At 34.9% G+C, this 16,787-nt stretch overlaps 1 protein-coding gene across 1 annotated transcript; it reads left to right on the top strand.

The window, feature by feature from the left end:
• Window positions 1-447: 447 nt before the first annotated feature.
• LOC130655825 (CCR4-NOT transcription complex subunit 2-like) lies at window positions 448-14,332 on the top strand. Its single transcript, XM_057458630.1, has 19 exons — window positions 448-673; window positions 8,642-8,712; window positions 8,820-8,860; window positions 9,576-9,736; window positions 9,932-10,004; window positions 10,122-10,193; window positions 10,346-10,402; window positions 10,695-10,798; window positions 10,892-10,998; window positions 11,495-11,795; window positions 11,873-12,047; window positions 12,128-12,355; window positions 12,486-12,525; window positions 12,673-12,731; window positions 12,801-12,918; window positions 13,013-13,051; window positions 13,146-13,207; window positions 13,641-13,791; window positions 13,871-14,332. The coding sequence occupies exons 2-19, from the start codon at window positions 8,666-8,668 to the stop codon at window positions 14,115-14,117; spliced, it is 2,082 nt and encodes a 693-aa protein (XP_057314613.1). The 5' UTR covers window positions 448-673; window positions 8,642-8,665; the 3' UTR covers window positions 14,118-14,332.
• The last annotated feature ends 2,455 nt before the right edge of the window (window positions 14,333-16,787 follow it).

The following is a 16,787-nucleotide window of genomic DNA, read 5'->3' as shown; positions in this document are numbered from 1 at the left end:
GTATTACAGTATATTACTGAATACTACTAGGTATTACAGTGTATTACCGAATACTACAAGGCATTACAGTATATTACTGAATACTACAAGGTATTACAGGGTATTACTGAATACTACAAGGTATTACAGTGTATTACTGGATACTACAAAGTAATACGGCATATTACTAAGTACTACAGTATACAATACGGCATATTACTAAGTACTACAGTGTATTACTGTATATTACAAAGATATTACATTAGGCAGTAGTATGTATTAACAACATCACGACGTTGATAAATTGTTTAACGTCGCGTGTCGGATGCAGTTGAGCTGTCGTGAGGAAAGGAATACGACAATGTCGGGTAAAGGTGAGGTTGTGTTAGAGGTTCAAGTATACGACATATTCACAGACTATATGGATCCTTCCATGAAGTGCTTCCCTTTCCTACATGACATTGTGCAACGCATGCGCACACAAACGAAAGCTTCACAAAAATATGGCTGCCACCGACTGACCAAAGATATTGCCAAAAAGGAAACTTCATAATATGGTGTATTAATGAAAAAGCGTATTATTTAAATTATATTACACTTTTAGGATATACGAAATCAGCATTAAAAGATATACAACTGTTTTTTTTTTAAATATCGTATCTAAAGAAGTGTTTAGTTCACGTATGATTTCAAGGTAAAATATCTTTGTTTGCATTGCTATCCTCCTCTCTGCCTCTTTAAAAGACGGAAAATATTTTTTGACGACGATTAACAGTACGACACTTTAACCTAATCAGGCAATTATAATATCTGATGGAGTCAATCCACAACTTCCCATTATCAAGTAAGACATAGCTACCTCGGTTTGGGAGATAACACTAAAAGGGAAACGCTGTTTACCATGTTGTATAGCTAGGGAAATTCCGATGTCAGGGAAATAGTTTTCCATATAGGAAACGGTTTCATAAACTAATTTTTTTGATTTTAATTTGGGTTTTCTTTTTGGGAACCGTTACCTATTCTCAAGACCATTTTACGGAATTGTGGAAAGAGGCTACAATAATTTTTTTTCCTTCAGTGAAATTTTGTAGGAAAATATTCCCTTTCTATTGGTTAAGAGTTTGTAGTGTACTTCTTAACCAGCTCTTGCGCAGATTCCTTTCTATTTTGATGGTATCCTGATTGGGAAACCATTGCCGTATTTCTTGCCTGTTTAGAGTAACGGTTACCCAAGCAAATAGGAAACCATGAAGTTTCCCATATGGTAAACCGTTTCCCAGATGAGTAATGTTTTCCCTTCTTGTGCCAACTTTTTCCCTTCTTGTGCCAACGACAACCCAATTCACCAATCAATTTTTTTACTGTGGCGTTCCAGAGAAATGCATGGCATTGATTTGGATTACCAGCATGTTATAGAGGAGTTTTAATGCTTAATTTTTTACAGGATTCCTTCTTGTCCAAGCAGGGAAAAATCAGAAAAATTGACAAGAGGGCGCTGATGGGCTGCAAACACCCGCATATATAAGGGCGAGTTCGGGCGACTTTTCTAATACCAGTATAGAAAGTGTTGCGGAGAGGTTGCCAAGGCAAAGGCATTAAGCACGGCAAGGAAAGGAAAGGGCAAAGGCAGGCAAGGAAACAGGAAAAGGAATCAGGAAGGCAGGGGTAGGCAAGGCATGGGAGGCACAGGCATGAGAGGCACAGGCATGAGAGGCACAGGCAAGGACCTAGTAGGCAGGCACCAGAAAAGGCATAGGAAGGGCAGGTAAAAAAAGGCATGGTCAGTGCTGGCAAGGCAGGCAAGGGAAGAGGAAGAGGAATCAGCAAGGCAGGGGTAGGCAACTTGTTTGTTAGGATGTATATTTGATGTAAATATCAAGGTCTCTAAAAATTTAATCTTAGCACGTTGAAGCTGGTGATTTTAATAAAATTTAGCTACCTATGTATTCAGTTTAGTATGTGTAGCTAGCTAGAAAATCTAGGCATGTCACTAACAAATTCTTTCATGCTTTAGTTAGCTAGCTTTAGGGGTGTGAATTATCTCTTTGAAGGTGAAGGAGTTCATTACATGTGAAAAAAATAGTGATATACTAGCTCTACATAACCTTTCGTTTTCACCATAATTTTCATGACAAAAGCAAAGAAATACTAGGGACAAAGTTGTAAAAAAACATTATAAAGGCTGAATTTATCATTTTATTCATAATAAAGTTCAGGCTCTTCTGCTAAAAAGAATATAAGTTTTTTAGGACAGACTAACAAATGCTCTAATTTGTCATAATGACTATTTCTACCCGAAATGATCACCAGCACGTGGTTTGTGTGCTGTACGTAATTTTAAATTTTCCAAAGATTCACTTGTCTCAATATCTATAGGTGCAAGTTTTTTTCCTAGCCCTGTTTAGGATTCGAACCTAAATCTCTCATTTGCAAGAGTGTCTTAACCATTAGACCAACAGGGGATAAATGCGTGCATAATTTTACAGTTGCACATCATAACAAGAACTTAACAGTAACGTCTAGTTAAATAACCTTTTTAAGTGAGCGTTCACATATTACGTAATCAATTTTTTGCCTATTTTCTACTCCTCCCACCCCCATGTAATCAGTCGTAATCATTTGGTTGACTCCCCTCCCAAAATTACGTCATCATCTACTTAACCCCCCCTAAAAAAAATCCGTAAAGAATTAGTTTGAATGAAAACAAATACTGTTTGTCTTAAAACAGATGCTAGTATTTATACCAGACCCTACAAAAGTTTTAAATATTTACAGTTTTATATTTTACTTTTATATTTTACATTTAAGATATAGAATAAGGCCAATACAAACGTTTTAGATATAATTGATATGTTTCACACTCTTGATAAAATATGCTGTTATTTTTTTTTGATTTGCTTATGTTATTAAACCACTTTGGCTGATTTTAGTTGACCCCCCTCCCCCCTACTTGATTACGTAATATGTGAACGCTCCCTGTAACAGAAAATGTAGACGTTGATGTAAAAAAAGGTTATTTGATATAGAAATAATTTCTGTCAAAAAATGAATGCGATATATATAGATATTTAAAGATTTTCAATACATGTTGACGATTGCACAAGAACCACTTGTCAGAATTTAAAATGGCTTAATAAAAAATATAGATGTCAATATAGAAATAATTTCCATTTGTCACTTAATCCACACTGGTGTATGCTCACCGGCAGGGTTAAAAAAGTTAATTTCCTGATCTATAACGTGGCAATGTATACTACACCGCTTCTTTTGTGATGTTCCTACATTATAGCTACAATCATTCAAAAAAATATGGCTCTCACCCCCTCTATAACATTCAACGTTATAAAGTTCCCAACTTGACCTCGTAAGTGGGAAGGGAAGTATCTGTAGAATTATATATAGGTATGTACTTTTGCTGATTTCGCTAAACATTTTTTGCCCTTGAACTTTGGTCTAAAATTGGACGATTGTGGATTGTCGCTAGAACAAGTTATGTAATGGGACATTCCTAATCAGAGTAGAATTATATCACTTATATACTGTGTCATAAGTATAAGCTAGGTGGCCTATCTCATTGAAAATCTGTCCAAAAGAATTTTTCTATGCTAGCTATGTAGATAATTTTATGCTAGCCTAATTAGCTAATTTTATGCCAGCTAAGTAGTTAAATTTATGCTAGCTCTGTAGCCAGTTTTATGCTAGCTGTATATGTTATATGTTTGTTCTATTGCTCTATTTTATGCCAGCCAGCTCAGTCAGTAGTTTTATGCTAGCTAGCCTTAAGTGTGAGTGAGAATAAGAAAGAGTTCATTACATGTAAAGGAATAGTGATATACTAGGTAGCTAAAAACATACCCTTTCTTCGTTTTCTTGAACAAGCCCTTCCGTCAGTTGCGATATAGCTTAGATTAACGAAAGTTTGAGTTTGAGGTGCTATGTGTCCGCGAAAAAAGTCATGTGATATTAGTGAAATTAATATGTGTATCACGTGGCTAAAAATTGTAGGCAAACTTAATCTCAACTGGAAACAGCACTATTTACGCTTGGTTAAAACACAACAAAAACTCCATCGCCGTGCTAAAAACATATTGTCTCGCTTACTAAAAAATGTAATTAAGAATGACCATATTAAATCGCTGGGAAACTGACTCAAAAACGGCCGAATTTTGGATATTTTTGATGTATAGGGGGACGAGGCGCGGAAATCGTATAGAAATCCTATATACTCTCAACCGTACTTCCTTTTTCTTTTATATTTGGCTTATTTAATGAGGAAATGGGCTCCGCTACGCTCCTGGCGCTGATGCGCCCTCCGCTTCTCCCCGCAAAAATTGGTGGTTGTCTTCCGAAACCGCGGATACTTTCCCGAAATCACCCGAACTCGCCCAGAGCATTTCCGAAATGCAATTTCTTGTAACATACCATGTGGGCGACAGTTGGAAGTAGGCGCTTGAAGAGAAAGGACTTTATAAAGTTTATATATCAGTTATTTATCAAGTAAATCTTATCAAAAACCAGCAAAAACAGTTTTTTAAAAACTTCGCTACCATACCGTATTTTCCGATATATAACCCGCGGGTTATAAGTTGATTTTTACGACTTATACAGTTATAATGTGGTGCGGTTTATGTGATAACTTTTATATTTTCTGTCATTTATTGTGAAATTTAAAGTTTATACATTCAATGAAGAAAATAGTACCAACGGGTTAAAATGCGTACATTAATATAACTGCATGCGCGATCCTATATCTACAAAATCTTACTTTAACTACGTGATTTAATTTTTTCACACAGTGAAATTGCTTTAAATTTCTATTTCTTGCTAGTGCTAATATTACGAACACTCTCTCAGAAACACAATTCTGGAGATCATTTTTCTTTTGTGTTGAATGTAATTCTAATCTATTTATATTTTTGCAATCACATTGAGCACATTGAAATGATTTGCTTCTGGTAATAGAGCAATATAGCAGGTATCATTTTTAGGTTTAATTGACACATATTTCACAACCTAGTGCCCAGGACTTAATTATTAATTCCTGTTAAAAATATTGAAAAATGTTAAAATTAAAGTATAGATAATAATTTTCTTTTTTATCTTTGCTACCTTCGAGCAACAGGTGGCCACTGAAAATATCAAAAATATATATAAAATACAATTGATAAGACACACGCAACTATCTCCTCCTCATTGCTGCCATTATTTTATCATGCACACTGTGATTGCTGAGATATAAATAGATAACAAAATTCTATAAACATTAGAAAAGAACGTTTTGTACATCGCTGTTATAGACAATCTGTGATAGTTATTATGTTGTTTATTTTTATGCGAAAAAAACTTAAATACACATTAAAAACAGAAATTTTACTTTAGATTTATAACCTGATAGTATGGGTTTTTTATTTTTTTATTTGTTTGTTTGTTTAATCACAGGAAGCAAGAGTTATTATTGGCTAAAACTAATGTTTACAAATAAAAGGAAAACAGCATTGTCAAATTAATTTTAATTCATTATTATTTCGGCAATCGGAGACAAGGAAGCTAAGACTGAGAGAGTCGCTAGTTCAGACACTCGCTAGTTCAGACACTCGGTTCTCCTGCTTGGGGTTCACGAGTTTGAGCGTCCCCCACTTGTCTCCATCATGAAAAAAACAGAACATACGCACATGTTTATAAAATGATTAGAAATAAAATGATTAGGGAAGTAAAAATACTGAAATTTTTTTCTAAACACGATGCAGGTTATGCAAAGGTGCGGGTAAGTAAAAGACATCGATCGAAATTTTATGCGGGTTATACGAAGGTGCGGGCTATCTGATAGCATCTAGTTTATAACTCCATAAAAAAGCTGAGCTGTGGGTTATACAATGTGCAGGTTATATACCGGAAAATTTGGTAGTAATTTTAATTTAATTTTTATAGTTTTTTGAATCATTGGTGGTGAATCTTTGATTATTTTTCTTTTTTTGGGGGGCATTGTTCGGGTCTATGGGGGTTTTATCGGGCAAATACTTGAATTTTTTTTGAAACGCGGAAAGCTCCCACACTTTTTACGGTGTATGCGGCTTATCAGCACCCTCATAAATTGACAGGCTAAAAAAAGGCCCTATTTAAAGAAAGTTAAATTATGGTTAAAAACTTTTTTACCATAGCCACTAGCATTTTTTTACTGATAACTATATTTGACTTGCTATAAGCTTTGTTTACATTTTTTCAGCAGGCAAATATGTTTTTAACTAATCAGATCTTCTAAAAAAATTATTAGTCAATTGAATTGCTTTATTTTGCCTGCCAAAAAACAAAAACAAAAAATTTATCAAAATAGCAAGTCACCTGTATGTTTAAAATCTAAACTATATGCAAACTATATTTTAATTTCAAAATCAAAGGATGCCTCTACCTAAAAATAAAGTTTGGAATGGACTGGTCCACTGCTTACGGCCTGTATTATTTTGCCTGTTGATTTGCGTAAAAGGTCCGGGGATTATAAACAACACACGTCACAATGAAACTCTTCCTTGAGTATGCACTCTTCTTGCTTGTGCTTTCTAGACACTATTCAGCGATCTGGTTCAGCTTTGTTGCCGTAGTGATAATTGACATTTTGCTTAATTGCCAATCACATTTGTGCTACATCCGCCATTTTTAAGATTTTACAGGGTAAAAACAAACCTAGTTCACAGGGGGAAGAATGCTAAAAAAGTGGAAATGGAAGAATAATTAGCTAACAAAAGGTAACCACAATAAAAATCTGTTTGGAAATGATGCTTAACTATCCAGATTTTGCTCCAAAAAATGATCTCTGCTCAAACTTCCTACATTGTTCTTAAAACTCTAAAATGTGTCTAGCTCTGCATTCTCCTCACCTAAAATACGGAGATTTTTCACCTCCAAAAAAATTGCTATGACGTCAAACCGAATTGCCGAATATAGCTAAAGTGATGATAACCTTTAACATTAGAGTTGACAATGGTTATAATTTTAAAAATTACTTTATTCGCATAACACTAATTCCACGAACATACCAAGGTTCAAAACACTCAAATGAAAATGTTGTTCTTGCAGACGGCTTGTCACATGATATTGTTCTGTGCTCTCGCTTTCGGGTGGGGTAAATCATGAACTTTTCACTGTCAAATCTTTACAGTAGAAATCTTAAGTAAAAAGAAACTTACAGACAAATGCACTTTAAAATGTAGCCGGTTGGCGAAGATTAACCAGTGTGTAAAAATATTGAAGATTTGAAGCCGGAAAAGAAAGAGATCCTTAAAGCCGCTCTTAAATTTATGAAGGTTTTACCATAAAAACAGCAGTTCATAATGGCAGCTGGAATAACAAATTACTCACTCACAAAAAATGTTAGTCTGCATAGGGCTGCATAGCTAGGGACTATAAAAATTTTGTCAATACCTGTTGACAGGATTAGCCACCTTATGCAAAGAGGACGGCAGTTGCAACAACAGCAATAAGGGGAATCGTAGAAGAACAGCAACCATCGATTTAAATAGCGACCTTACAAAGAGAAAGTGAAAGCAACCATATACTAATGCAAACAAAGCTATAAATAAATAACTATGCATTTTTTTCAAGAATCAGGAAGCATTTATGTCAAAAAATAACATTTTTGCAAATAAATTTTAAAATAACAAAAACCACTGAGGTTTTCTTAACAACGTGAAACAGCTTAATTTCACGTACAGTTCATCAGCAAGATGGCAAACTGCCATATTCTGTCCATCTGTCTTCTTTACTGTAATGTCCATTAACGATACATGAATCTAGATACATGAATTTATTTTTATATCCTACTTACTTATACCTTAAGCTTATAAATCAGAATATTTATTTTAAAAAATATTTTACAGGAAAAAGACAGTATATGAAATTTCATGTTCTGGGCATACCAAGCTCTCAAACAGTAATTTCTCATTACAGAAAATGTCAAAATTTGGTATTATTACTTAAATATGACATCATAATTTATGCAACATAATTAAATGTGAAATTCTTTAAATGTGAATATCTTGAGAACAAAAAGAGCTCTTAAAAAAATTTAAAAGACTTGTTAACAAACTTTTTAAGCTCTATAATATAAGTCTAACATCATTAATACCTCGGGTTACCTTTAGGACAACACAATGTATTACTACCCCTGCATTTTTGGTATGGATTTTTTTACCGTTTCAATAGATACAAGTTTCTTATTTCATTAAACTTACATAATCTAGTGTTAATATTTGTTTTTATAGTAATAAATGAATCATTAACCCTTATTAGGATGTCTTTACAGGGAAATATAGCCTTTGGCCTCTTGCATGAACCTCACTGTTACATAGTCATGATTTTTTAAGCATTTTCTACTTTTCGGCATTGGCGTGACAATTTTGATTTGTTTACTATTGCAACATACAAAAACAAACATACAATCATATGAAAGATAGAACATGTACTGTCTTTAAAAAATATGATTATATGTACCTTTACGTCATACATCATGTAGATTATTTAACACTATCAAGTATGATGTATGTCATATAAAACTATGATTGTGTGAGAGCATTCGTTATTACCCGAGGCATTGTGCAGGTTTGTATTTACTTATACAAAGTGATGTGTTTTTCTTAAAGATTTAATATAAACATTTATCATATTTTAGGTGGTGTCCTTGTAGTGTAACAGAATGGCGTTAGGCCGTGGGGGATTTGAGAATCAGTTTGGAATTAATCCGTAAGTTCAACTTCATTATTAGTGTTTCAGTATATTCTGTATTTCAGCTTTAGAGGCTTTTGCAACTAGCATTATAAAAACACATTTCATGTACTGTAACATTTTAGATACCCAAACCTTGGAAGAAAACCACAAGAATTATCTCCAAGTAAGTATCTGTTTTTCTCAGAGTGTTGACTAGTCTTTTTTTTCTGTTTTCGTATTGAAAATACTAGTTAACTTTCCCATCAAGCATCTATTTTTTTCTGATGAGTTAATTATCTTTTACTAACCAGTACTAACTTCATTGACTTTTTATACGTGGTTGCACTACGTGTGGTTCGATTCTTTATATCTTGAATTGTTGCCCATGTAAGTTATTGTTTGCTACTTTGATTTATGATCAGCACAAGTATTTATAAACTGTTACTTTGCATCTGAGGTAACAGAATTTTGAAATTTTTCTTTTGGCTGATCATTGACTGTTCCCCAGGAGACTAACTGAGGTTCCCAATTGTGAATTGGATGGTGAAATGGATTTGGACCTGCAAAATTTAATTTGTTTTAATTTTACATCAAAAATTCATTTTGAAGCGACGTGAAAATGTGGGTCCTTCTTGTTAGCAGCAAACTAATTTTCAAACCAATTAAAACACCATCATGCTAATGGCATTAATTTTTAGGAATTTTATTTACTGGAAACATTTCACAATAACAAGTCTGTTTGTAATATTCAAGAATTTTTACATTCAGTATTTTAATTCATCACATATTTTTTTGCAATCAAATGTCTTTTAAGGCTCATTTGTTGTCTAATTTGCCATCAATAGTTCATTTCGTGGGTGCGTAGTAGGGTTATTACATTAACCTTGAATTATTTGTAGGTGGAGCGAACAGAAATCACCCCATCGGCTCTGGTTTTGGTAACAACTTAAGTGATCAAAGTAAAATGGGTTTTTTTGGAAACAAAAAGGATGAGTCTAATGATGTTGATTTTTTATATGGCAAAACATTTATGCAGAGAAGCAATAGCACAGATATGAACGTAAGACATTTTTGTTTGATATTTAAAATCGTTTTTAATCTTTAGTTGTAAAATTTAAAATTGGAATATGATGTTCTTTATTTTGGTAAGAGATCAATTATAGCTTTAAAAAAATTATTAAAAATTCTTTTTTATGGTGTACATTGTTCTTAAGGTTGTGCAATTGTATTGTTGATGTTTTTGTGTTTATTTTAGGTAACAAACCAAATGTCAAATCTGAATCTATATGGGAATAGCGGAAGCATCTTAAACAGCAACAGTAATGCTGGTAGGTTTGCCATTATCAAATATTTAGCCGTGTTTTTTATGCCAACTTTATATTTTTTGAATTTAAAATCTAAGATTGCAAAAATATATTTACAATTTTTTTTATTTTTTATTTTAGGATTTAGTAGAAATAAGGAACAAGTAGATCGTTCTGCTTCTCCCAATTGGGGCTCTGGTTGGAGTCAAGCAGGTACGAAAGAACTCAGGACTGCCAGATAATCTGCTACATATATAATTCTTTAAAACTGTTAAAGCTCTCAATTATTTCATCTTTAAAACACTGAAAATTGACACCTGTTATTCTTATTCATCTGATCATGCATTTTTAAAATTGATTTTTAGAATCTAATTCTGATCTCTGGAATCGAACCTCGATAGGAAATACAAATGTAAATAAAGGTAAAAACACCAATTAGAATATTACAGTGAATATACAAGTGTATATGCTTATTATTTTATTAATCTATTTGTTGTTAAAACAACTAACTCTCAATGTTGTTAAAGTGGCACAGGTTTTGTACAATAGATATAAAAAAAAGTATTCTCGAAAACGAACGTGCAGTTGATTATGTATCCAGAGCAGTTGATTGTGTATCACACTTATTAAGGGGCAGTTAATATGTGGTGCAATTCTATCCTTTTCTCCTAAAGTGTTTCTCCAAATAGGATGTAATCTTATGTTTTCATGTAGGTGTTGGTTTTCAACAAGGATTCGGAAGTACTGTTGGTGGAGGTTTCTCAAATATGTCGTCATCGTCCAGATCGAATATGAATACAAACAGTTCATTATTACAAGTAGGTGTTGAATACATGCCAGGCCTTTTCGTGGCAAGAGCAATTCACCTTGTACCATATGTTAATACTGTCTGTTTTTACTCTTTTCTTTAGTTTTCAAGAAGCATGTCAACTCCGTCATTTTCAAACATGACTGGTACTTCTGACATCCAGACCAACTTTCCACAAAGCTTAAAACCATTATCAGGGCAATCATCACCGTGAGTTGAAGTAGTTTTTTATATGCTTTTGTCTGTTTTTCGAGCAAGGACAAGAAAAGTTTTCAAACCCTTTTTGAATCATTTTTAGGTTTTGGGTTTTAAACCAAACAGCATCACTTTGCCAATGCTCTCTGCAGCAAAAGTTTTACTAGTAAGCAACATCGAAAATACGCTAGCTGCACTTTTCACAATGTTCACATTATGGAACTATCCGCGTGACAACTCGGAAATGTTCTATATAATATAAAATCTGGGCGTGCTAACGTCAGCAAATTAAAATTTTAGATCCAACCAAATAATTTAAGATCCTAAAGTCTGCTGTGAACATTGGTTAGTAAACAATGACAAGTTTGGAGTGCGTGTTGTTTAGATAGAAACGGCGTTCTTAATTGCTCGTGGTTGCGATCTTTAAAATTTCGCCTGCTTTTCCAACATATTACGTCCAGGGTTGTGTGTAACAATAAATAATCCATGGGCTTGTTTATTATATTTATAGACGCAGTGGTCTTTTATCGATGTCTCAACAGCAACAACAACAGATTCAACAACAGCAACAGCGCGGAGTTATTGGCCAGCTTCCATCATTATCAATGCAGGGACATTCATCGCCTACTCCTTCGCCAGGGTTAAGTATGAATTCCAAGCTGAGTAACCAACTGCCGAAGTCATCAATATTGCCTTTATCTTCTTCTCTTGCTTTAACCAACTCATCTATATCAAACACAAATGCAAGCAACCTCCATGGCTTTATTGGTGGTCAATTTCACAAAAATGTGAATACGAGTAGCATAGCACAGGTTGGTTTCAACAAGGCCTTTTTTTATTCATTCTTGTCAACTTTCGGAAACTGTTAAACGTGTGATTTTATGTTTAGAACCTGCTTAATTCAATGCTACCGTCATCAATCGGTTCTGTTGGTCTTGACGGATCTGGGGCGTTCGGTGGTTCCAGCAGTACTGGCGTTGGACTGGCACCTATTGGTACGGCTTTCGATGCTGACTTCCCTGCATTGGCGAACAGGGCGGGGAATTCTCAATCTTCAAGGCCAGGTAATTACGTTAAATTACTTGATGACTTGTCTATTGTAACTTCTTTTGATTCTATAATAATAATTGATTCCAATTTTCAGGTCAAAACTCCTTTTCATTCGTGATGTCAACCGGAAACAAAAGTTTGGATGGAAACCAAGAATTCCAAATTCAAAGTGAAGATTTTCCAGCATTACCTGGTACAAATTCGCAACAAATGGCAGGAGACAGTGGTTTGGGTGGTGTCGGTGGTGTGCTAGGTGGTATTAGTCCTCAAAGTCACACCCATCTGTTACATGACAGCAAAGAGATTGGTAGTGATACCTACTGTAAATAATTTTACTTTTTTAATATTGTTCATCCAAATTTTATGTGTGTACTTCAACAAACACTTTATTCTCTTAAAGTATCCAACGCTGTTAATGACAACGGAGTTAATGTTTGCATTTTAAATTTTAGCTTTGGGATCTTCTTACGAACAAATATTAAAAGATGGAAGGTATATCATTTGTATGTGTATGCGTCCGTAACGATCTTTGATCATATTTCGACTAGTTTGAAGACTTCAAAGTATGAAATATCCGGTAAATCCGGATAGATAGATATGATTGGTAGTAATCTTATATTTTGTTACGTTGTGATTTAGACTAAACGTTGATAAAAAACCCAGAAATCCAATTTCTGGTATCCAAACGAATTCATCAGGTAACGCCGGCGTAAATCTGTATTTTTTCTCATTGTGTTCGATGTAATAACTTTGTATGCTCTGTTTAGGAGTTATCACTAATATACCGTCTGGCATGGTCACCGATCAGTTCGGTATGATTGGACTACTAACGTTTATACGAGCAGCAGAAACCGAACCTAATCTTGTAACGCTAGCTCTGGGAAGGTATGCCACCATGTTTCTGGTTTTCGTCTTAAAACTAAAAACGTCATGCTGCTTACTGCGTCAGTGATGTTTTGATTTTGTTTTTCTGTTATAGTGATTTGACGACCCTGGGTTTAAACTTAAACTCCACCGAGTAAGTCGTTTTAAGAATTTGATTTTTTTTGAGACCGTTTTCACCACTTGGCTGGTTTGTGAGAGTTTTTACCAAATTTTGTTTTTTTTCTTAGGAGTCTTTATCATACATTCGGCTCGCCTTTCTCCGATTCTACTTGTAAGCCTCACGAAATAGGTAGGTGTTTTATATAATTTTTAAACATGTTTTGATGCTGGGGGATTGGTAGTAGTGCCTTTAAAGTTACATTTTTACATTACTGTTCGTTCTACGCCGCAAGCATTACAATTTCCAAAAGAATGCGTACACTTCGTTTTTGCCCAGCAATCAAAAGTTGCTTATTTTTTCGACAATTTTAACACTAAAAGACGTTCACAACTCTCATGAATTTGGGTTAACACAAGTTTACTCATTTTTTTTAAAAAAGCCTAAATTTTATAGTTGCTGAAGTACAAAGCTTAATTTGCCCCTTCCTCCTTCCCAACCCCTTCCTCCTTCCCAACCCCTTCTTCCTTCCCAACCCCTTCCTCCTTCCCAACCCCTCCCTCCTTCCCTGGATCTATAGAAATCGATTTTCATTCATCACTCAGCATTTTATTATTATTTTTAGATTTTTACGCTCCCCAAGAATATCTAATTAGTTCTTACATTCGCGACAAACTGGCGCCCATCAAACTCGGAAGATATGGAGAAGACCTGCTTTTTTATCTTTACTATACGAATTGCGGCGATATTCTTCAATTAGCTGCTGCGGCTGAATTGTATGTATTGCCGAATCATTATTCTAGAGTATCTAAACAAGGTATTTGCATTGGCTTCTATGTTTTTTTTGTTTTTTAGATATGCGAGGGATTGGAGATATCATAAAGATGAACGTGTATGGATAACCAGGTTTCCTGGTATGGAGCCGCAAATTAAAACGAATACCTACGAAAGGGGGACTTATTACTATTTTGATCCTCAAGGTTGGAGAAAGGTACCGAAAGAATTTCACGTTGAATATGAAAGGTTGGAAGAAAAGCCTACTGCGCAAGCGTTGCAACAACAACAACAACAACAGCAACAACAGCAGCAACAGATTGCGTAGATTTCCCATCATTTATCCATCAGTATCAGATCATGTTTGTTGTGTGCGTATGTACTGGACGTGTGTTGCACAATATAGAGCGCTCAATGAAACAATGTATGAATAAGACACTAAAGAGTTATGTTCTAGACGTTGCTTTACCATGTTTTTGTAGTTCTAGTTCGCCATCTTGGGAATGTGGAGATGCAAATATGAATATATGAGAACTTTTATTACATTTGTTGTCATTTTTTTAGCATTAGATGTCAAGCTACATTGCTCTCTTTATCGTTTTGTTGATGTTGCTTTAGAATAGTGTTGGGTTGAGTCTCAATATTCTACCGAAAGCCGTGCATGTTTTTATGATGGTATCTATGTCGAATTTTAACGTTCAAAGTTTAGTTCGTGTGACGAAATAGAATTGAAAATGACTTTCATGGAACAAATTTATTTGTGCTTTCAATTCTTGTGCATCAGTTCATGCTTTGCACTATATTTTACTAAAGCTACGTTTTTTCGGGGCATTGAACAATGTCCTTATAATTTAACTACCTTTGCCTTACATCCGATCTTATGTCAATTTCTACGCCGTTGCGCCAGTGTAATAAGGACAGCCAACAAAATTTGTTTTCAATTTTAATATTTTGCCTAGGTATGACACTGCGTTAATGTTTACTAAATAAAAACCTACCATGTTCATTTTAAAGTTCTGCGTTTATAAGGCTTTTTATGCGAAATGTGGATCATCACTACTTTTCTTATGGTAGTTCTACACTAAGAGTACCTTAATCGGACAAATTTTCGCGCGGATTTAATTTCGCGAGGTCAAATAAATCGTATTTTGCGAGGGTTTAATTTCGCGAATTTAGTCTTTTCAAAAATTTCGCGAGGATTTAATTTCGCGAATTCAGGCTTTCTAAAAATTACGCGAGGATTTAATTTCGCGAATTCTGTCTTAACTTAAAACAAATTTTCACGAAACATTTGAATATCGTAAAAATTGTAAAGGAAGGAAAATGATTTATTGTCATCAGTATCAAGAATCATGCTTTTTCTTCCGAGTTACATGTCAAAATCTATTTACAAATCATCTTCGTCATCAAAAAAAATCAAAAAAATTCCTATCTTCATCCTCTTCATTTTCTTCGACCCATTCTTCTTCGTCGCTTTCGTCTTCGATCCCGTAATCACTGACGTATTTTGAAGCTGTGGACAAACCAGAAGAATTGACAGCTTGAACATTAGGTTCTTCGTCTAACATTGGGTCGATGTCGTTAAACGGATCAAGGCTTGGTAAACCGGACATACCCTTGACTACAGCATCCTTTATACCTGCTACTTGCCAACCCTTCAAGCACACCTGTTTCCCATCATCCGACGTCATTTCATTGTACATCTCAATAAGCCATTTCGCGTGTAACGGTTTGACAATCGAAAGCTTTAGTGCTACTTCAATCGTTTCGAGCTCTTGACCTTTATCCATAGCTTGGGTGATTTGATCTGCGTACCAGGTGGTAAACTTCTTTTTCATCATGCGTTTTACATAGCCATTTGGGCCTCCTTGGACGTCAAGAGGTTGGAAGAGGTATGTGAAATTGGCAGGAACGCTCTCTAGCAATACATGGTTGTCAGACAATACCTTCAAGACAGGACCGGTCATTTGCCCTTTAAAGACATCCATAATCATTAAAGCCGACTGATCTTTCTCCAATCCCAGCCTCTCTTGCTCTTTCTTGACGTACGGAACAATTATTTCATTCAACAGCTTAATTGATTCCTCTTCATTACTATAATGTTTGGGGTTCGCACTAAGTAAAAACGACGATGGAAAGCTTACTCTAGGGAGGCTTTGTAGTGTTTTCCCTCCATATATCAACTGTATTGGCAAAAATTTACCATCCAATGTTATTGTGAAGGTCGCGGTAATCATTCTTTTATCGCTCGAACCTTTAATTTGAACAGTTTTTGATCCTTTTTGTGCTAACGTTTTGTTAGATACGGGTACGTATTTTAAAGGCGTTTGATCCTGATTGAGAACAAGTGATGGTGGGATATTGTTTTCCTCGATCTTTCGGACAATTCCATGTAAATATGAAGTTTCAAGCTCTTTTCGAAGTGCTTCAGGAATAGGGACTTTCCCTGTTGTACCGAATCTTTTGACAAAGCCCATCCTTCGAAACAAGCTTTGTGCCCAGTGTGAATGGCTGAGATCAATATGATCGAGATTCATCTCGGGATGACGTTTTATTAATGCTTTTGCGACTGACTCGGCGATTCCTCAAGTGATAACTCCTCCTCTTCCGCGTACAGCCTAAAAAGTAAAAAATTATGAAATAGCCACGCAGGCGTGAAGCATCTCAGCCGGCCTACGATTTACTCCTACATGATTGTCACTTTTTGAGACAAAAAGACAAAATTCTAGGCAAAGTATTTACTCCTACATGATTGCCTAGAATTTTGCCTTTTTGTCTCAAAAAGTATATGCTTCTACCTCTATCGATAATCTTAGGTCTCAGCCTTCGGCTGAGAATTAAAAAAATGCTATTCAATTTCATTTTTAAGTTGGGGAATTTCACTTGTTGACGTCATAGTTTAGTACATACGAGGATGTTGCTTGTTGAGAAATCTTTTCACACCTCGCGGGCATACTTACCATAAGTTAGACCTTGTCCTAATGCTAAGTAAGACATT

The sequence above is a fragment of the Hydractinia symbiolongicarpus genome, chromosome 8 (genome assembly GCF_029227915.1).
Source record: "Hydractinia symbiolongicarpus strain clone_291-10 chromosome 8, HSymV2.1, whole genome shotgun sequence".
Classification (NCBI taxonomy): domain Eukaryota; kingdom Metazoa; phylum Cnidaria; class Hydrozoa; order Anthoathecata; family Hydractiniidae; genus Hydractinia; species Hydractinia symbiolongicarpus.
The sequence above is the reverse complement of the archived record's forward strand: the minus strand, read 5'-3'. Positions and strand labels throughout refer to the sequence as shown.